General features: G+C 35.3%; 2 protein-coding genes across 3 annotated transcripts; one reads left to right on the plus strand and one right to left on the minus strand.

The window, feature by feature from the left end:
* The first annotated feature begins 716 nt into the window (after nucleotides 1-716).
* Nucleotides 717-6,033, plus strand: LOC140826241 (cyclic nucleotide-gated ion channel 1-like). The gene is given in 9 exon segments (XM_073188440.1): nucleotides 717-983; nucleotides 1,752-1,893; nucleotides 2,747-3,314; nucleotides 3,635-3,847; nucleotides 3,958-4,031; nucleotides 4,033-4,242; nucleotides 4,329-4,440; nucleotides 4,636-4,872; nucleotides 5,130-6,033. Coding segments are annotated over 8 exon segments (2,139 nt in total). The 5' UTR covers nucleotides 717-983; nucleotides 1,752-1,864; the 3' UTR covers nucleotides 5,826-6,033.
* Nucleotides 6,034-6,270: 237 nt separating this feature from the next.
* On the minus strand, nucleotides 6,271-17,244 carry LOC140826248 (plastidial pyruvate kinase 4, chloroplastic-like). 2 transcript variants are annotated; one of them, XM_073188460.1, is made up of 6 exons: nucleotides 17,123-17,244; nucleotides 16,934-17,023; nucleotides 9,724-9,790; nucleotides 8,534-8,994; nucleotides 6,617-8,263; nucleotides 6,271-6,529 (listed from the first exon to the last, which is right to left on the minus strand). In XM_073188460.1, the coding sequence occupies exons 3-6, from the start codon at nucleotides 9,778-9,780 to the stop codon at nucleotides 6,400-6,402; spliced, it is 2,295 nt and encodes a 764-aa protein (XP_073044561.1). In that variant the 5' UTR covers nucleotides 9,781-9,790; nucleotides 16,934-17,023; nucleotides 17,123-17,244; the 3' UTR covers nucleotides 6,271-6,399. The 2 variants fall into 2 exon arrangements, with proteins under 2 accessions (XP_073044561.1, XP_073044554.1); XM_073188453.1 differs by lacking the exon at nucleotides 17,123-17,244 and having other exon boundaries at nucleotides 16,934-17,116.
* Nucleotides 17,245-22,362: the final 5,118 nt, after the last annotated feature.

Consider the following 22,362-nt stretch of genomic DNA (forward strand, 5'->3'; position numbering starts at 1 on the left):
AGCGATCGAACCATGATAATTGAAATGAGGTATAGTTTAAAATATTTGAGTTGCATTGTTACTACCAGCTATATCTTTTGATAAAATGAAAAACACTGAATATGATCCTACAGACTCCCATAAGAAGAATTTTATTAAAAAATATATGAGATAGCTATTTTTCAAACATCAATTAATTCGGATATTCCTTAAAAAAATTACTTCGAAAATAAAATTTTAAATAAGAAAATTAGAAAACATGACTTCTAGTATTTTTTTGTCATTATGAAAAAGAAAAAATGGTAGGAAAACAATGTTTTTTTTTAAATAAAAAAAACCAATCTATTATCTGCGTATTCTATATTGGATACACCTTTTTTTAGTGAAGACATTTTTAAAAAAAATAAAATTTCATGCTTTCACTTTCGGAGAAAAAATCATTTGTTCCACTACAATTAATTTATATTTATATATAATAATTTAGATATAATATAGACAAAATAGTGTCTTTATGTAATTTTTAAAATCCTTAAAATATTTTTATTTCATTTTTTTTAGCTCCCAGATTTTTTTATTCCGAAAAATTAAATTTATGTAAAAAAAAGCTAAAAAAATTATTAAAAAATCATAGAAGTTATTTAAATTTCAATTTTTAACAACAGTAAGTACTGTACGCCTTGGGAACCGTAGGCAAAATGTGAGTGGATTTTTATTTTTAATTTCCCCCTTCATTTGAACTGTAGTTGGTGGACTCGTCATGTGGGAATCGGTGTCAATTTTTTCCTAAAATCCATATGGATAATTACAGATTTGCCAGAGCAAGTTGCAGATTTAATTTTCACGGAGGAAAATTTTGTCAGAATCGTTCCAAAATTCAGGAACTGAAGTGAAATCTCCGCGAAGCTTCCTGCAATAACTTCGCAACCTCCTCCCTCCCTTTTTCTCTCACATACATAGTGATGTACGATTTCGCGGACTGGTCTTCACTAAGAATCATACCTTCGGTACGTGTTGATCTTGTTTTTTTTTAGTGTAATCTTCAGAAGTTGTGTTCTGATATTCTGTGCTTGAGAAATAATCGAGAGTCGGTACCTGGTTGAAAAATTGTGAGGTTTGATTCTGACTCAGTGCGATTATTCAGTGATCATCTGTTTTGGGGGCGAATTGAGGTCGTGTGATGTTTAACAGTCATGGTTTCATTTTTTTTCAGGGTGATTTTGAACGATGGCGCATCATTTGGTTATGTTGACTCTTTTTTTTTATCTTAGGTTACATTTGGTCTTTCGGCTGTTACTTTTTTTTATTAAAAAACATGTTTCCTTTTTATTATTTTAATCTAGAGACTTTAAACAGAAATTTGTTTAATTAAAAAAAAAAGTGATTGAAATGGTACTGTATGATGACAATTTTAAACATACGATGTGCTCCGAAAAAGCGAATTTCATGTGTGCCGCAGAGATTTTACTTTCTTTTCTGTTTGTGCTTTGAATATTTTTCTTCTACTTCTTTTTTTTGTCTCTCATTTTGAGATTAAAGAAAATGTGTTAAAAGAGTTTCAATTTGGTCTAGTTATACATGTTTATTTGTTTGTATGTAGAATTATTATGTTCGCGATGTAAAAACTTGACTGTTTGTTGTTTATTCACTTTTGGTTTTCTTGAAAGATATATTGGTTTTTTGCCTGGGTTGCATATTGTTCATGTTTCTAGATTTAGATTTTCACTTGGTATTGAAATATCATCTAATGGAGGTTCATAAATATTTTTTTTTAGGGCTTGACTGTCTGCAGCGTGCTTGGTACTAGCAGAAGCACTTTTCTTTCTTGCTACGCTCCTGTACTGAAGTTCATAATTTGCTTCTGAAGTTTCTCATGTAAGCTGGATTTATGAATAATCACCCAGAAAAATTTGTGAGGTTAGTTCATCACGATCACTCGCAGATCCATTTCTATGAGGCAATAAAGGTCTAGGTAGCATTTATGGATTTAGTTGCTCTAGCTTGTTCATAAAAATTTAAGGCAGAGAAAACCTAATAAAAAATAATGGCCATATGTAGGTAAATTAAGGGCAAAGTACTTCAATTCGAGAAGGATTTGTCGACTCATGGGGGTTATATGCTAAAGGTCTCTCTAATTTCTTATGTTAAATTAGAAAATAGAATTAGCAACGACTCCATATGTTTCTCATGATCATTTTAACTACTTGACCGTTTTCCCTTTTTTTCGAATCCTTTCAAAAACCTCTTAAAAGGGGAAGAAAAGTCGTTCATGAGAAACTTAGTGACTGTTTGGTTAAATCTATAAGATATTTACAAAACGTTTATAAGATATTTAATCGTTTGTAAGCTGTCTGGTTTTATAAGATTTAAAAACAACCTCCTAGAATCATATAAGATTTTTTTTTAAAAAAATAAGATCATGTCTTGAGATATAATTTTTGTTTAGAAATCCAAATAGTCTCAATACTTATTTTTACTCCCAAAATACTATCAAATTTATTTTTCCTCGATATTTTCCTCTGTTTTTCCTGATCATTTGATTAATTTCTCTTCCCTTTCAATTTTTCCTTCTACAAGAATTTATTATGTTCATTACTTTCAAGAGCTTAATTTTGAAGATATGTGAGCTTACAAGCTGCTAAAACATATTTTAAGCTCTAGAAACGTAAAGGCTCGTATAAATTTTCAAGTTAATATGATTTGACCAGAGTGCTCCATGTGTTTCATTTTCTTAAAACTGAGTGCTGCTAATGTCTCTGTCCCCTATTAGGTTTCGAGATTGGAGATCCGAGAAGATCTTCATTGGGCATTCTCCATCTGAAGATGGAGTACCAGAGGGTAAACCTAGAGTAGCAGTGTCATCAGTTTCAGACAAATTCCAGAGGGGTTTAGAATCTGGTTCTGATAGAATCAAAAGATTCACAGGATCCCTAAGATCCTTCTCACTGAGAAAGTTTCTGGCAGATGACGAAGGATCTCAGAAGAAAATTCTTGATCCACAAGGATCATTCCTTCAGAAATGGAATAAGATATTTGTATTATCATGTGTGCTTGCCATCTCGTTGGATCCCTTGTTTTTCTATATTCCCATTGTTGATGACGAAAAGAAGTGCCTTGATTTGGACCCAACATTGGAACTCACAGCCAGTATTCTACGGTCCTTTACAGATGTGTTTTACCTCATCCATATTCTATTTCAATTTCACACTGGTTTCATTGCTCCATCTTCTCGTGTATTTGGAAGAGGTGTTCTAGTTGAAGATTCTTGGGAGATAGCAAAAAGATATCTGTCATCATACTTCATAATTGACATCCTTGCAGTTCTTCCGCTTCCTCAGGTAAGGGAAAAATTTCCGTTCCCACATTATGGCCTAATTGTGCATATGCATAGATGTCCATAACATGCGGAATAAAACATACTCTCCACTAGAACAATAAATTTTTTTATTACAAGAAAACAAGAAAGTTGCTTTTGAGCGGTTTCCATGATCCTTGCTCTTGTAACTGTATATCAACCTTTGTGAGAAAAATGCTGATGCCTCAAATCTCCAAGATTATTATAGCATGTATGCAGTTTTTCCCCAGGAGTTGCAATTCATGTTCAGATATACTTTTGTTTACGTGTTCCCATGAATCTGATTATCTAATGATTTTCCAGGTTGTGATTTGGATTGTCATTCCCAAACTGAGTGGTGCGAAATCTTTCAACACAAAGAATTTGTTAAAATATGTGGTGTTCTTACAATATATACCTAGGATTCTCCGTGTCTATCCTTTGTATAAAGAAGTCACTAGAACTTCTGGTATACTCACTGAAACAGCATGGGCTGGGGCTGCCTTCAATCTTTTTCTTTACATGCTTGCCAGTCATGTAAGTTTTTTTAGAGTTTAATTCATAGTTTCACTAATTTGCTTCCAGCATAAACAGCTCTGCAACTCGTTAAACTATCTGCCTGCTCTTTTTTTTTTATCCCATTTTAGGTACTTGGAGCCTTTTGGTATTTGTTTTCGATAGAACGTGAAACAAGTTGCTGGCGAAAGGCCTGTGGTAATCAGACTGCTTGTCGACATGCTGCATTTCATTGTGCAGGCGAACCACACAGAATTCAGCACCATGTTGAACAACTCCTGCCCTATTCAGAATCCCAATACGACTGCTTTTGACTTTGGAATATTTCTCAATGCCCTTCAATCTGGTGTTGTTGAATCAAAAGATTTTCCTCGGAAATTCTTCTACTGTTTCTGGTGGGGGTTGCAAAATTTAAGGTATCTTTCTCCTAAACGATGCTGTAGCTTTATTCTGTTAATTTCTGATTCAGGATATGAGGCTAAGCTTTTGTCTGTTGTTTCAGTTCCCTTGGCCAAAACCTTAAAACAAGCACCTTTGTTTGGGAAATTTGCTTTGCAGTTTCTATTTCTATATCTGGCTTGGTGCTGTTCTCGTTTCTGATTGGAAATATGCAGGTGAGTAAGTTGTTTCACTACTCTTTAACTTGGAGCCATTGAAGTGGCATTTGTGTTTGGTAACGAAGAGATACGTGCAAAGGTCTACTCTAAAATTGCTTAGAATTGGCCAAGTTCGACAATATATTAATGACAAATCTTAGGGACGCCTTTTGTAGTATGAGTTCCTACTGATCTGCAATGTTGGTAAAACAGACATATCTGCAGTCCACGACTTTAAGATTAGAGGAGATGAGGGTTAAAAGACGAGATGCAGAGCAGTGGATGTCTCATCGGTTGCTCCCTGATAGTTTGAGGGAGAGAATCAGGAGGTACGAGCAATATAGATGGCAGGAAACTAGAGGTGTTGAAGAAGAAAATCTGGTTCATAATCTTCCCAAGGATCTAAGAAGAGATATCAAACGGCACCTCTGTTTGGATTTATTGAAAAGAGTAAGTTCTTCAACTTGTGCATTTATTGCATCAAAATTGACACAAGCCAAATACCATAACCTTGAATAGAAAATTGGACTTGGGCTGATTTATAACTTCCTATGCCGAATCAAGCGGGAGAAACTGGTAAAATGATTTGTTATAATCTCACACTGGTAAAAATGATTTGTTTATAATCTTTCACACGCTCTCTTGTGAAAATATGGCACATTGATTCTTCAGCTTGGCGGATAACAAAGTTATTATCTGTCATTCAGGTGCCGATGTTTGAGAAAATGGATGATCAACTTCTCGATGCATTGTGTGACCGTCTCAAACCAGTGCTTTACACTGAGGACAGCTACATAGTACGAGAAGGGGATCCAGTGGATGAAATGCTGTTCATAATGCGTGGAAAATTGCTGACTGTAACGACAAATGGAGGACGGACCGGGTTTTTTAACTCAGATACCCTAAAAGCAGGTGATTTTTGTGGGGAAGAGCTCCTTACTTGGGCACTGGATCCTAACTCATCAGCTAACCTCCCTATCTCGACTAGAACTGTCCAAGCTCTATCAGAAGTTGAAGCATTTGCATTGAAGGCCGATGATTTGAAGTTTGTAGCGTCTCAATTCCGACGACTACACAGTAAACAGCTACGCCATACTTTTAGGTTTTACTCACAGCAGTGGAGGACTTGGGCAGCTTGCTTTGTACAAGCAGCATGGCGGCGCTATAGTAGGAAGAAGCTAGAAGAGGCTCTACAAGAAGAAGAAAATCGATGGCAGGATGCATTGGCGAAAGGTGGGGGTAGTTCACTGAGTTTAGGGGCGACCATCTATGCCTCAAGATTTGCTGCAAATGCTCTTCGAGCATTGCGAAACGGTACTAGAAAGACAAGAATGACGGAAAGGATATCACCTATGCTACTTCAGAAGCCTGCCGAGCCAGATTTTACAGCTGAAGACAAATGATTGTGTACATTATTTTAGGTCAATTGTATTATAGCTTTTGATTTTTATAAATATAGATTGATACACGGGGGTCCAACTCAAGGCTTGGCTTTGTTCCGTTTCAGTACAGTGGTATATTAAGACATGAGTCCCTTCTGTATATTATGTAATTTGTATGTTTTATGCGTTAAACAAAACTTCCATGTTGGCTCTCTTGAATGAAAGGAAGGTAGAAAACACAGATGGCTTTTTAAAAAATTGATTCTTAATTAATTTCGTTAGGCTCATAATGAAATTATTGCCAAAAAAGGTTTATGATTAATTAAGCCTTTATTATCTTAAAATTATGTTTTCTTCTAAATCTTCAATCTTATCTTTATCCATATTTTAAAATTTTTAGATAATTAATTGCTTCTAATAAAAAAAATACGAAAAGTCATTAAAAATAACAAAACAAAAAAAAATATTTCAAATTCAAAAGGTACTAATATCATTTTAAAAACAAAACCAGATGTCATACACTTCATCACACGTTATGTACAGAAGACTGGTGCTGAAGAGAAGTAAAAAGAAGAGAAACCTTACTTTGACTAGTTTACATTGGAGAAAGCATGAGAGGCTTCAATTCTGGCTGAGTCTTGGCGCATTGGCTGTTTAAAATAGTATCCAGAGTAGAGACGGCCTTCAGAATATGCTTCCCTTTGTTCAACATGACGCAACTAGTCCTGCAGTGAACAAATATCATGCAATTTTGACCATTCATATGCGGATAAAAAATCATTTAATGAAACCAAAAGTCGTATACTACGTACCTCCTTCCCTTGTCTGCATCTATAATTTCCGCTCTAGCCGGAACCCCCGACTTAACAAGTGACTCCAAAACCTGCGTTGCCAAAATTACTGGTACATGGGCAGCACTGCAAATAGATATAATTTCTTCCTGTATGTCAGCAAGATTTTCCCACCCACATTCCACCGCGAGATCACCTCTGGCAATCATCACGCCCAATGGGTTTGGAGATTTCATTGCTTCCAATATTAAAAGCGGTAGTTTCTTGAATCCACATCTTGTCTCAATCTTCAAGACAATCCCCAAGTTTGAAATTTGTCTCTTTGAAAGTTCTTGGCGCAACAAGATAATATCGTTAACATCCCGCACAAACGAAACCCCGACCATGTCAGCATGGGCAGCCACAAAATCTAGATCCATAAGATCCTTAGAAGTCAGGCCCTCATAACTAATATCACTGTCTGGGATGTTGATGGATTTTTCTGAGCCAAGTTTGGTACCTTTAAGACCAGCATGAGTGATTGAAACAATCACTTCTGAAATGCTAATTCCATTGATAACACCCCATATCTTCCCATCATCAAATGAAATACGGTCTCCTGGTTTGACCGAATCGAATAGATAGCCAGATGGGCAAGTTATCCTATGGGAGCCAGTGTCTGTACAATTCAACCCACCGCCTTCATCTGAAGAATCTCGAGATATTGTCAGCAAGTCACCAACTCTCAGTCTAACAAATTGCTCAGAAGGAGGAACATCCACCACAAAACCAACGGAGCATTTTCGCCGCTTCTTCTTAGCATGCAATGCTGTTCCAGATTCAACATATGCAGTCTTGCGGCACTCAGCCATGAACCCAACACCAGAAAAAATAGGACACTTGCTTAAAATCCTGAGCCTCCTATGCTTTCCTCGGGCATCAGAAAAACTTACAGAGTCATCAATGTTCAACTTACTGAGAAATTTTTGGCCATCCACGTGGATAATAACATCAGGTGATACATGAGGTGGTGGTGGACCCGCTCCTTTTGGTGAGAGCCAAACTTGGGCTGGACGCAAGACATCACCAACAGCATTCCTTTTGGGAGAGATTTTAGCCACACCTGGACCAGATTTCAGTTTCCCAGTTCTTAGCTTTGGTCCAGCTAAGTCCATGAGGACCCGACAAGGTTTCTCCAGAAGCTGAGAGCTTCTCTTCACCATGCTGATGATCTTACCCCAAATTTCAGTGTTTCCATGCGCACAGTTGATACGAAAAGTGCTGGTTCCCGAATTGATGAGATCAGCTACAAGTGTGTCGTTTTCCACTACCTCCTGGCCTACTGTTACCATGATATGAGTAATTCTAGGGCCCTGAAGAGTTCCAAGCAATAGATCCTTATTAGACGATGCCATTTTCATCATCGTAGTCCTTGAGAGGTTCTCGGTTTGATATTCCATGCTCATGTGAATGGGAAGCTCCTCAACGGAACCTTCCATGCTTAGCAAGGAGTCCGACCTTGACCACACAAGCATTTGAATGCAAGCAGAAAGACTTGGAAGAACAAATGGATTTATGTCCTCTAAATCTGAAAGTCCAACAGAAGAAAGATCTTCTTTAGTCTGTTCTACATCTAAGCTTTTAAGAGCCAAAAAGTGTATCATGTTGGTAGCACTCGCTGCATAGTTTCTGCCAATGAGATAAAACCATGTTAGTACCCTGTGAAATTTGTGAAACTGAAAAGTAGTGCATTTATTTCATAAAATTGTAAAATACGAGTTTCAAATCCCCAAACCAGAAAATCCAAAAGCAAACAAAAACTGGGAAAACGAGTATCTTTATGCAGATTGTGTTATGGACATATTTGGCTCACGCTGCCATGTTTCATACAAGGACAAAACCAATATATGTGTAGAAGAAAGTAAGCCATTATATTTCTGTTGCAGAAACATAACATACCGGTGGCACATTTTGAGCCTGGATGCATTCCACTGCTCCATAGCTAGAATATGCAACCGAACAGCTTTCAGCTTGTCAGGAAGACTATCTTGGTTCACCTGTTTCATAACAGTTGGTTGCAATTCGAGCATCGGGTTCACCTGTGAATCCTTTCGTGGCCTCTTGGAATTGCCATCATTCTTGGAACATATAAACACCGAATCTTCATTTCCTTGCTGCTGAGAATTGCCATCATCTTCAGGACAGATAAACAGTGGATCATCAACCGATTGATGAGAGGGGTAGCTCTCAGCATTGTCATGTGGCATGCCATGGGAAACAGTTCTTAGCGCGAGTTTCCCTCCTGACCTTTGAAACAGTGATATGTTATTTCTACTAGCTCTTAGTTTAGTACTGGACTTGCACGGAGGGACTTTTAACTTTCCATATGAGTTCGGATATGTGAAATCAGATATACCAGTCTGCGTGGATGAAGAAAACATTTTTCTCTCAGGCTTAGAAAATCCATTTAACTCCAATATCAAATGGATGCATGGGCAATAAAGGTCCAAATCAAAAAAATTATTAACTGAAGAAAACAATTATATCGCACTGACTTAAGTAAAGATTAAAAATTCGAGGAGCTCATAGGGAGATGAGTGCTTGAATCTGATGCAAATAAGAAAAGATCGACAATCAACCATCATCCAACCATCGTGAATAAGTCAGGTTCTTCACATTCAGCAAATTATGGTCTTTTCACTCATTCAATGTATCAAAATAGCACACATCAATAGTAGTCGTACTTCAAGAACAAGCCAACACCTATGGACATGAGTGAAGCAGCAAGTACAAAGCAATAATGGAAGGCGAAATTAAAATTAGATACTGGCTAAGAAGCTCTTACCAGAGCTCATTAACTATCACCGAAGTGTTGCATCATTAATCATTTTCAACCAGTATTAGTACATAAAACTAACTCGTCTACAATACTACAACTTTAAAAAATAAAAAGAAACCTTTAGCTAATACACATTTTCGTCGACGGGCTATCTTTAATCCCTCTTAATGCTTGATTCCCCTTAACAAGACAAGATGCAAAATTTTAAAAAAAATAAAAAAAAAGAATAAAAACCTACACCTAATTAATTACACATCCTAATCAATGAAAAAACAAGCAATCTCCTGCATCAGTTGATAGGGATACCAACCCGATTTATAAATGATGCCAGTTCAGTTATCGAGAAAGTTGCAATCACTACAGCCATCTTTGAGCTCCTGAAACCAAAAACAAAAGTGATTTAATTTACTGCTTTCAATTGTAAAAAAAAATGCTGCTTTATAAAAGTTTCCAGACAAGAACTACATTTGACTTCATTTCAACTGCCTAAAACGTGAACAAACACAATAAGGCTGATGAGCCAAGAAGATCCAAAAGAAAGCCCAAGAGGAACCCGAAGTACTTGAATTAAAGAAGGAAGATCACGAGTTGTCTTAAGAATAAATCAACATAGTATTTGTTTTATCTAGTTTGAATAAGTCTTGTTGTTTTTGTTGATAGCCGTTAGTGACCTTATTTTTAGGATTGGGTTGTTATTTTCTCTTTTCTATTTAAGTTCTTCTGCAACGAGCAATAAAGGAGCATGTTCTTTCAACAACAAAAAATTCATCCTTTGAGGTTTAATTCTCACCCTAAGTAGAATTATATTTTAGCATCATCATTTTGTCTTTGATTGGACCTATTATTGGTACCAGAGACAGATTCATATGGACCCTAATAAAGAGAGGATCGAGAAGTTAAGACTGGCCTTGGACGGCACCAAGACAGCTTCAGTAAAATGGAGATCGGCATTACGGGCAAGCTTCACCAGATGGAGGATTCTATCCAGAAAATAACAGAGGCACTGCTCTCCAACCGGGACGCATCCAACAGCAACTTCAACAATCGAAGTAGTCATTCTTACACCAACAAAGAAGAATGATGCGATAAATTCGATGGAGGACGGCCATGATTTTAATCACAGTTGGCTAAATTGGAGTTTCCACAATTCTCTGGAGATGATCCTACGGAATGGTTCACAAAGGTTGAGCAATTCTTTGAATACCAACTTACTGCAGAAACACAGAAAGTGGTATTAGCCTCCTTTCACCTTGAAGGTGAAGCCAATCAATGGTGGCAATGGTTACGTAAAGCTTTTAAAGAAGAGGGTAAGGACGTGACCTGGAATGCCTTCCGTGAAGAATTGTGAGCAAGGTATGCGAAAACTTTGATGAAGCATTGTCTAGAGTCAGACAAACGGGATCATTACATGACTATCAGAGGGGATTTGATAGGCTGAGAAATCGAGTAAAAGAGTGGACACCGAAGGCGTTGGTTGGAACATTTATGGGCGGCCTCAAACCGGAGATAGCTGATAGAATCCGTATGTTCAAACCAAACACTTTTAAGGAAGTCGTTAGCCTTGCTCGTATGAGAGACGAGCAGCTAGCTAGACAAAGAAATCCAAGCAGCTTCACCTATGAAGCAGCTCGCATGGGACGAGATGCAAAAGAGAAGAAACCAAGGACTGTGCTTGAATTGTGATGAGAAATTCACACCTGGACATAGGTGTAAAGGGACACAGCTTCTTTTGCTAGAAGGAAGCAATGATAATTCTGATGAAGAAGAAACCGAAGTCTTAATTGAATCACATTCTGAAATATCAATGGACGCACTAACAGGGTGGACAACCTATAGAACAATGAGGGTGAAAATGAGGTGGTGGTTCTAATCGATTGTGGATCTACTCACGATTTCATCAGTGAAATAGTAGCGAATATATAGCAATTGCCAATAATTCCCACCGAACCTTTCTGTGTTAAGGTGGCAAATGGTGGACCATTGAAGTGCCGAGGAAGATTTAAAAATGTCAAAGTAGTACTCAAAGGTATTTCATTTTCTATTAACCTATATGCCTCACCACTTATTGGGTTGGATCAGGTGCTAGGTGTACATTGGTTGGAGCAACTAGGTACAGTAGTGTGCAATTGGAAGCAAATGACCATGGAATTCCAACAAAGGTTAAAAGGAACAGATTCACAAGCAATTCATCCCGCCACCATAAAAACCATTTCCAAGGATATTAGACAAAGGGAGTTCGATGCTTGTCATGTGTATGCAAACAACCATCAATCCTTGGATGTCCATCCTCATATGCAGAAGTTATTATATAACTTTTCTGACTTGCTTCAAGAACTCATCAAACTTCCACCCACAAGAGAAATCGAGCATCATATCAACTGAAGGTACCGAATCCACAATGTGCGACCCTACAGGTATGCCTATTTTCAAAAGGCTGAAATAGAAAAACAAGTTCATGACATGTTAAAATTGGGGCTCATTAGATCTTTTATTGTCCTTTGTCATCTCCTTTTTTATTGTTAAAAAAAAGGATGGTTTTTGGCATTTTTGCACGGACTATCGTGCACTTAATTCAATAACTGTTGCACTATTTGCTATCTGCAAGTGTACAGCGTCAAGTTTTAGTACTCGGTAGAGATCGGATATTGATCCCACGGGGAATGCAATTTAATTATAAATTAATTACCACAATTAAAATAATCAGACTTTATTTAGAAAATTTAATGGAACGTTTGTTGTTAATTATGAACTAAAATTAATGAAAGCGTACACACAATTTAAAATCAGTGAGAATAAGAATCTAGAAGTACGATTTCACTTGATCTTCACAATATTAAATTATCATTGACATCTATATTTATAATTTCAACCAGTTCACTACCCAAAAATTCTCAACTATTCATATTCCCTTTTCCAAGTGGTGCGAAAGAATCAATTATATAAACTCGATTTTAATATCCCTATTAAAAAGGAAACAATAAATAATTTCAATAACACGATAATTCTTTTAATGGATTCGTTGGAGTTATAACCCTACCGAACTCTATAAACACCAACGATATATTTTTCTATGGTCCTAATCAAAATCCACTCTCCTTGGTAATATATCTCAAATAAATATAACAATCCAATTAATGATCAAATAATTGAAAGCAATAACAAAGAAGTAATTCGCGTATATAAATGAACAATTCATAAACAAATATTCGACCAAGCTACGTCATCATCTATATTTAATAAATTAGTTCATAAAAGAAAAACAACAAAATAAATCCATGTTCTTCAACATCAGTACATCACTAATAGACTAAAATTAAGAAAGAAGAAAGGAAGAAGAATTGAATAAGAATTGCGACTCCGTCCCCGGTAAATGCGTTCTTCATCTTCGTTCTCGTTCTCGTTCTCTGGATTTTTGTGCATGACTCCCTTTCCCGTGGCTAGTGTTTAAATTTTATAAGTGCGTGAGCGTGAATGATTGTGAAAGCCCAAGAAAAGCCCGTTAGATTTGCGTCACGCGCAAGCGCGTGGCTTCTCGCGCAGGTGCGCGCGACCTGCTTGTCTCTCGTCTCCAGCGCGCGCTTTTTTGTTTCCTATGCCAACCTCCTGCGCGCACCACTAGTTTTTTTTCTGCGCTCGCGCTTCTTCTGCTTTCTTACTCACTTCATTCTTCCATTTCGAAATTTAATTTATTCCTTATTGGTCGCAAGTTATGCGCTCATACTTGATTCCTGGAATGACATAAACAACTGCCAAAGCATGTAAATTCGCTCGATATTAGCACACTTTCATGCCACTTCCTTGGGTAGTGCAAAACTTGCACTTATCAGTAACTGTGAAAGACCGATTTCCAGTGTTCTAAAATCGACTAGGCGACCATCTACGAGCTAGACGCTAGCCGACCCTACTTAAAAAGTGCTAGTCGGCCACCCTGGCGGTTAGGCGGTCCTAGGTGGCCCAAAAAAAATGATTTTTTTAAAGTTTTTTTGGCTTTGAATTTAAATACAAGCCCAATTAGAAAAATGAAAATTAATTTTCTTTTCATTTTATTGTGCTGATACCGTCTAGCGGCGCCTAGTCCTCGCCTAGACCCTAGGTGCTGGTCTGACATCTGACTAGCACCTAACGAATTTTAGAACCTTGCCGATTTCCGATTCCTACATTTTACGATATGTTAGATGAGCTATACGGAGCCATTTATTTCACCAAACTTGATTTACGAGTGAGATATCACCAGGCACAGGTTTATTCTTCAGACATTCACAAAATCGCATTTCGCACCCATAATGGTCATTACGAATATTTAGTCGTCTTTTGGTTTATCAAATGCACCATCTACCTTACAAGCAATTATGAATTCCATATTTCGTCTGTATCTTTGCAAATTTTTGCTACTTTTCTTTGATGACATTTTGATTTATAGCCTCAATTGGACCATGCATCTAGAACGTGTTCAAAAGGCTTTTGAAACATTAAGGCATCACAATTTTTATGTTAAACTCAATAAATGTACCCAAAGCAAGAACTTTAATATTTGGGGCACATTATTACTCCAAATGGAGTTAAGGTGTATCGAGTAAAAATTCAAGCCATATTAAATTGGCCTAGGCTTAATAATATTTCTGAGTTACGTGGATTTTTATGCCTAACAGATTACTATCGGAAATTTGTTCGGAACTATGGAGTCATAGCACGCTGCCTTACCAATCTCTTGAAGAAAGGCCAATGGTTGGCATCATACAATTGAAATGCTTTTCAGGAACTCAAAATGGCAATGACCACCACTCTTACTCTTGCATGCCGATTTTCAAGGAACCATTCACCATTGAAACCGATGGCATTGGCGTTGTTCTATCTCAACAACGCCATCCATTTGCATTCCTGAGTCGAGCTTTGGGGATTGCTAAACAATCTTTTTTTATATATAAGAAACGTTGTTTTATTAATGATATGACAAGAACAAATTACATCAGTGGACTAGTGGTCCACTGCATTATGAAGTACATATGACGAAGGTTGTTTTAATGATACACAAAAGCTCAATCTCGCAATATATCTAATATCGAGACATTCTTTAAGTCATCATGAGTGTTGATCCACATAGCTAATGTGATCTTGATTTTTTCCCAACAAAGTTCTCTAGTTTCTTCCTTGTCATAAAAAATTCTTCTATTTCTTTCCAACCATACTATCTAGCATATGCAATGAACCACGACTTGCCAAAAAATTATTCCCCTCTTGCCAGTTAGCTGTCCTAAATCCATAGAAAATAAATCCCCAGTTGAATTCGGTGTCACCCAAACCAAACCAAGCTCTTGATTCTTTCGCAGTCCTTGTCTCAACAATTGTTTGTCTCACACCCTGAAATCTGGTATTCTATTAAATCAGAAGCTACTAGTCATCCTTACATGAAGAAAATTGGCGTTAACGCAACAGAAAACCCAAGGTACTCCTTACACATGGTGTAATGGTTTAGTTTGCAACAAAAATCGTGTCGTGGCACCCCCAAATTCTAGCATCATTCAGCAGCTTTTACGGGAATACCATGATTCACCTATCGGCATTTCGGAGTACTACGAACATACAAAATATTAGCACAACAATTTTATAGGCCATCCATACACCGGATATGGAAAGAGTGATGTTTCATGCAATGTTTGTCAACTAAGGCCAGAACTTTATCACCAGCTGGGCTCCTACAACCATTGCCAATACCTTGTCAAGTATGGGATGATATCAAGATGGATTTCATAGAGTGACTTCCACCTTCAAACAGCAAAAATACCATCTTTGTTGTTGTGGATAGACTAAGCAAATCAGCCCATTTCATGGCCCTTTCTCATCCTTATACAGCGAAGATAGTAGCGGAAAAGTTTGTCGCAGGAATTGTTAAGCTTCATGGGATGCTTCGGCTGATCAACACGACAAGGATCTGGTATTCATCAGTAATTTTTAGCAACAATTTTTTAAGCTGCAGCTATGCAATTGAAGATGAGCTCTTCCTACCATCCGCAAACGGATGGCCAATCGGAAGCTGTTAACCAATGTATTGAACAGTACCTTCATTGCTTTGTGGCTCAACATCCTCGAAAATGACATTCTTTCCTCCCATGGACTGAATTTTGGTACAATACATCATATCATGCTTCAGCGAGAATGACTCTTTTTCAAGCTCTTTATGGAAGACCACAACCATTGATTCCCCATACACTGTTGGCGAGTGTCCGGTTTAGTTTAAGCACTCAAGATGTCTTACAACGAAAATCTAAGGGAAGTCTTCATGCAGCGAATAATCGAATGAAACAACAGGCTGATTCTAAATGAAGAGACATCAAATATCAAGTGAGTGACTTGGTGTTTTTAAAATTGCATCCCTGCCGACAACATTTAGTGTTCAAACGAGCTTCTCAAAAACTTGTCAGCCGCTTCTACAGACCCTATAAGATCGAGGAAAAAATTGGGAAAGTTGCCTATGAACTACAACTGCCAGCAGTCTCTCGCATTCACCCAATATTTCATGTGTCATTTTTCAAGAAGAAAGTGGGAGACAACATGAACCAAGCACCGAAATTCAATATATTGCCGAAGATGGTGTACTCGTTATGGAACCAGAAGCTGTCTTAGACAACCGTTGGGTCAAAAAGGGTCCAAATTTATCGAGAGTTTAATCAAATGGAAAACTCTACCAATGGAGGATGCAACTTGGGAGAACACTTAAGAAATAAGAAGAGATTCATCAATATGAACCTTGAGGACAAGGGCGGGTATTGATGAGCCAAGAATATCCAAAAGAGAGCACAAGATGAACCCAGAGTACTTGAATTAAAGAAGGTAGATCACGAGCTGTCTTAGGAATAAGTCAACATATGATTTGTTTTATCAACTTTGAATAAGTTTAGTTATTTTTGTTGATACAGACAGTTTGGCAACCCGGATTTTGGAGTATTTCATGGGATTTGGATTTCAAAATCCTATTTTTACTGTTTGGCAATATATTAAAAAAAAAGGATTTGGATTTGCTTAGGATTTCATGGGATTTCAACAAGTATATCCAAATCCCATCCAAATCCCATCAAATCCCATGAAATCCTAAGCAAATCCAAATCTTTTTTTTTTAATATATTGCCAAACAGTAAAAATAGGATTTTGAAATCCAAATCCCACAAAATCCTCTCAAATCTTGATTGCCAAACACACTTAAGCTCTTCTAAAACGAGCAAGAAAGGAGCAAGCTCTTTCAATAAACAAAGTTAGGTTTAATTTTCACCCTAAGCAGCATCATCATTTTGTCTTTGGTTGGGACCTATTACAGGCTGGCACAAAAATAATTCCAGAAAGATTTCGTTTCCGTTCACCAGGCACACGCGACATTCTTGACAGCATTCAAATATATAATCAAAGAACATGAAAGCTCGATTATTTTCGTACGAAGACACAAACTCAAAAAAAAAAAAAAAAAAAAAGAACCTAACCACATAACGAACGTAACTAAATGATATAAAAGGAAACGAAATCGAAAATACCGATAGAAATGGGTGCTCCAGAACAATCACGAAGACCTCGGAAATCCAACTCCAACTTCAATTTTCTCTCGATTAATGTATACGATCATTCTGTATAAAAATTATGCAAGAAAAATACTCGAATTTAGCAAAATAGTAATAGAATTAGTTCAAGGAAAATTGGAAGAGGGGAGTGTGGTGTGCGCGTGCCAGATTCAGTTGCTGGAAGCAAGAGCTGTCGCAGAATCTTCTCGTGATGCGACATTTACAAAACCACAATTGCGTTTTTTGCGAAACAAGGAATATAACTAACCCTTCTAATTCAAATAAGGTTTTGATCCATCATAAAACTCAAATATATTATTTTTCATTGTCCTATTTTATAATAGATTCGTAAAATCGTTTCACATAAGATTTTGTTCAAAAAAATTATAAGATAACAAAAAGTTCAATTTTACTCATTTAATTATCATACTATTGGTACCATGTTGCTAATATATAACCAAGAATTCGAAGTTAAATCCAAACACCTATCACACAACATATATATATATATATATATATATATATATATATATATATATATATATATATATATATATATATATATATATACTATTTTATTAAGTTTGAGACACTTAGAGTAAAAAAATTTGGTATCATGGTTTGTTTTAATAATTATATATATTAATAAAATGTTAAAATTTTAATGCAAGTTATACGTAGTTCACCGGATAGAGGTTATAGAATTCAATTCACTGAGGTCATTTTTTTATTCTTTTATTTTTTTTCATTTATATATCAAAATTACAGTGTAGTCCTTCACTATTTCTTCTAATTATATTTTGATCCTCATTTAAATATAAATCAAATGAATTATAAAAAATATTATACAAGCACGCAACGCGTATATCGATGCACTAATATAAATTATGTTTTTTCAAGAATCACTTCATAAAATAAGAAGCTCTCAGTCTATTTACCAAGCAAAAAATTTCAAGTGTAATCTATTATTATAATAATATCTATTACTATTATTAAAATCTCTATAATAGAGACAAAATAGTGTCTTGGTCTGTTTTTGGATTTTCCCATTTTGCCCTTACGTGCTATCAATATTACACTTTGGTTTTAATTTATTTTTAATTTCAAAAAACATTTTTGTTTTTATTTTTTAAATTACAACAATTCAAATAGCACTTTATTTCCTCGATAATTTGTCAAATTTCACTTTAGTCTCTCGATAATTATAAAAAAAAATTACACACACGCAGCTAGTTATTAATAAGGTTAAAGAGACTAAAAATGGCTGTGAAGGCGTCATCTATTCTTTAAATTTTCCATTAATACCCTTATTATTGCGTTTCTTCTTCTAAATAGCAGTTGATATTTGCAATTTATTAACTTCTCAAAAACATAAATAAACATTTTTAAAAAATAATTGAATAAACATATAGTAAGATATCAAACAATTAATTTACACCATGAACCTTGATGAGAAGTGCCAACACTATATGCATCATTCGTGATTAAAACATGAATCAATAGAAATGGATAAAACAATAGATTTTTAGCCTCTCGAAATGGACGTTCGAGTCAGTGGAGTAATGAGTTTGATTAATCTTGACAACACCTTTTTCTGACGAGTTTTTCACACAAAGTGTCACGCCTCGGGACGGGGGTGGGTTGACACCGACGTTGCTCTCGAATTTACATTCGAAAACAACAAGTCTCAGAAGTACTGAATTTCAGAAACCAGTCTTTTATTCATAATACGAAATAAATCAATTGTCTGTTACAACTCGAATACTGATGTTTTACAGCGGAAATGTAAAATCAAATATTACAGTATCTTAACAGATTCAGCGGAATAAAAAATAACATAAACTGAGAACAACAGTCTTCTTCACTAGCCCCAGAACTGGATCTGCTCTTCTTCTTCTAACATTTCTTCAGTACTCTTATCTGAGATGGATTTGGTGCGTGAGTGATATGATTGTCACTCAGTAAGCAGGGGCGGGAATAGCTCCCAGTTTTTGAAAATCATTTTAATACAGAACAGTATTTCAAGAATATGCAGAAACTCTTACTTTCAGAACAGGAATCAGTATTCAGAAATCAGTAATCAGTATTCAGTAATCAGTAATCAGAAGTTTAACAAGTAAGCACTGAGCACGTTCGTGAATTTCATGGCTAAACTGATATCAGTCCCCTATATGTTCTCTCCTCTAAGGGGTGAGGCCAGTAATCAGTAATCAGAATTCAGTAATGTTCAGAATATATATTTCTACCATTAGTTCACTAAGTTTCAGTGCTTCAAAATCAGATATCAGAAATCGAGAATATACTTTGCTTTGAAACAGAAATCATCAAACGAGTTTTCAAGATATTTATACATAAGCCCACTTACCTGATTCGCTATAAAGTTTCAGGTTGAAGTCTACTGGAATTTAGCTGCTCTCGCTACTGGATTTTGCTGCTTGACAAAGGCACTATCTCTTAACTCGAAATTTAAGTGATACTCTCAAATCTTGTGTAACCCTATTTCAGAGACTTGAGGTGTTATTTATAGGCCACAATCTGACTGTTAGGCTCTCTATTAATGGCCATAATCTGTCATTAACAATCTTTATTCCGTTTAAATGCTTCAGGTACAAGTCATGGCTGAATTGGTAACTGTCTGCTGCTTCTTTGCTCTTCTGCTGCTGCTGCTTTCTCGCTCTTCTGCTGCTGGATTCTGTCTGCTGGAAAATACATGTCTGCTGGAAAATATAAACTTCTGAAATATTAGCTTGATGCTGGAATTGCTAGCTTCTGCTGGAATTTTCATTTGCTACTGAAGTTGCTAGCTGCTGAAAATTCGGGTTCTCACACAAAGTTTGTCCAGTACAATTTATCGATGGTAATCAGTGCAGTTTACTCGTGTTTACCCAATATAAATTAAATAATAACTATTACAGATTATCACGTCATTAAAAAAAATACAATTTCGAGGTAAAACTTGTTATTAAAAACTTTTATTCTTTAAAAGACAAAAATAGCCCCCCAAACCTAAAATATTATCACAGGCATTGTCCATCTTTAAACTAAATTTTCCATTATCTGAGGTGGCTAGGAGAAAATGCCATAAAGGTCTAGGATAGATGATTTTCAAAATACAACAAAGGCAACTACCAAAACCGATATTATCCACGGCAACTGTAGAAATGAATATTATCCCAAGAAATCGAACGACAGAAAGATCCAGATTACAAGGAGGACGGGGTTGCGGTGAAAGCCGTGGAAGGAGGTCGCAGCGGTGGGCAGTAGGGGTGATCACGGTGCGGTTTTGCGGTTTTTTTAAAAAAATTCAAACCGAATTGTCCATATGCGGTCGGTTAGTATTTTGAAAAATTAATCGCGGTTTTATGTAAAAAATCCTTGCGGTTTTGAGCGGTTTCATACGGTTGCGGTCGGTTTTACGGTTTTTTTAATGAAAAATATTAGAACATATATTATAATTTATTTGAAAACAACAACAATATATTGTTTTCAAATATAAAATATAGTTCAAAACATATAAAGATCAAAATAGATTAAACAATAATCAAGATTCAAAACTAAGTTAATAATTTAACAACACAACACATTCACAACAAAAATGACATTTACACTATTTTATCAATTTTTTTACCTTCAGACTACAAACAAAATATTGTAGCAAAAAAAATAAATACTTTAATAAATGACTAATATGAAGTATAATTAAGAAAAAAATAAATTTTATTTGTAAGAATAATAATTTTAAAGAGAGTTAGGATATAATGAATGATGACTTCTTTTATTTGAATATGTTGTTTACAAATTATTATAATTCTAGGCCAATATTATGGCAAGCGGTTTAGGCGGTGCGGTTTGGTGCGGTTCTTGGCAAAAAAAATAACCGAACCGCGTTTGCGGTGCGGTTTATGATTAATATTTTTAATCGCTGGTTTTTCTAAAATATTATGAAAAGCGGTGCGGTGCAATTCGGTTCGGGCGGTTAATAAAAAAATTTGATCACCCCTCGTGGGCAGCTGGGGGCAAGATGGTAAAAAAAAAGTGTTTGCGGAGGTGCATAGAATATTTTTCTACGAAGAAATATGGAATCAACGAGAAATTTGTTACACTACGTGTAAATTACTCGTAAAAAAAGTAAAATTTGAAATATTTATTATGTTATTGTATAATCATAGTTTTATAAAATAAATAACTACGGAGATATGTGGGATAGTTATTTATCTTCAGTTAGACGATCTAACAGATCTATATTCTGGATTGATCCGATTTTTTTATATCAAATGCAAAATGTCGTATATACTCAGTTTTCGTATCTGGTAGTCGCTTTTATTTCCTAATAATTGCATAAATTTATGTATTTTTATGAATATTTCTCATGTTAAAAAATGAAAGATCTAACAGAATAAGCCTTCACTGAATGATAAGTTTTATAATTATTTGGTATAAACAATAAATACAATGATTTAACAGAATATCCAGATTCCAAAAAAATTTACAGGTTGAAAGAAAAGAACAACACGATGTAAATCCAACCAAATCCCGTATTTCTTGAGCCATGATTATTAAATTCAGTTGAAATATTTATCTAAATATGATACCTTTTTTTTATTTTCAGATTAACGATTTTTTTATATTTTTATTAGAAGTGATATACTATCTAAAAATTTAAAAATATAGATAAAAATTTTAAAAAATACAGATAAACATAAAAGTGGAGATTTAGAAAAAAGAATATTTTAGGAAAATTTTGAAAAGTTTCATCACTAAGTTAGATAATGATGATAAAATTGTAATTTTAAGTAAAATTTCACTAAATCAATAGATATTAGTTGGTATAACAACCTCAAATTTAAATAAATAGTAAGATTAAATATTTATGGTCGTATTCCTTAATTTCATGGTAATGTGGTGTGTGTGTATATATATTCAGTTATCTTAATTCTATTTAACAATAATAAAAAGAAAAAAAAAGTAGAAATAAATACTACTTTGCGTTGTTAATTATCAAGTACTGAAATAGGTCTCTTGTTAGACGATCTCACGAATCTTTATATGTGAAACGGATTAACTCTACCGATATTCACATTCAAAGTAATATTCTTAACATAAAAAGTAATATTTTTTCATGGATAACTCAAATAAGAGATTTGAGTTGTTTTAATAATCATTTTGACCCAGTGTAAGATCCAATTTTATGGATAACTATTTGATTAGTAAAATTGGATCTTAAACCAGATCAAAATGATTATTAAAACATCTTAAAATTTTAACGATAAATATTTGACTATTAATCTATCCTTATTTAATCACTCAACCAAACACACTCCTAGCATAAAAAGTAATATTTTTTCATGGATAACTCAAATAATAGATTTGTCTCACAAAATACATGTGAGACAATCTCACACAAG

Source organism: Primulina eburnea, chromosome 1, assembly GCF_022965805.1.
Source record: "Primulina eburnea isolate SZY01 chromosome 1, ASM2296580v1, whole genome shotgun sequence".
In the NCBI taxonomy this organism is placed as follows: Eukaryota; Viridiplantae; Streptophyta; class Magnoliopsida; order Lamiales; family Gesneriaceae; genus Primulina; species Primulina eburnea.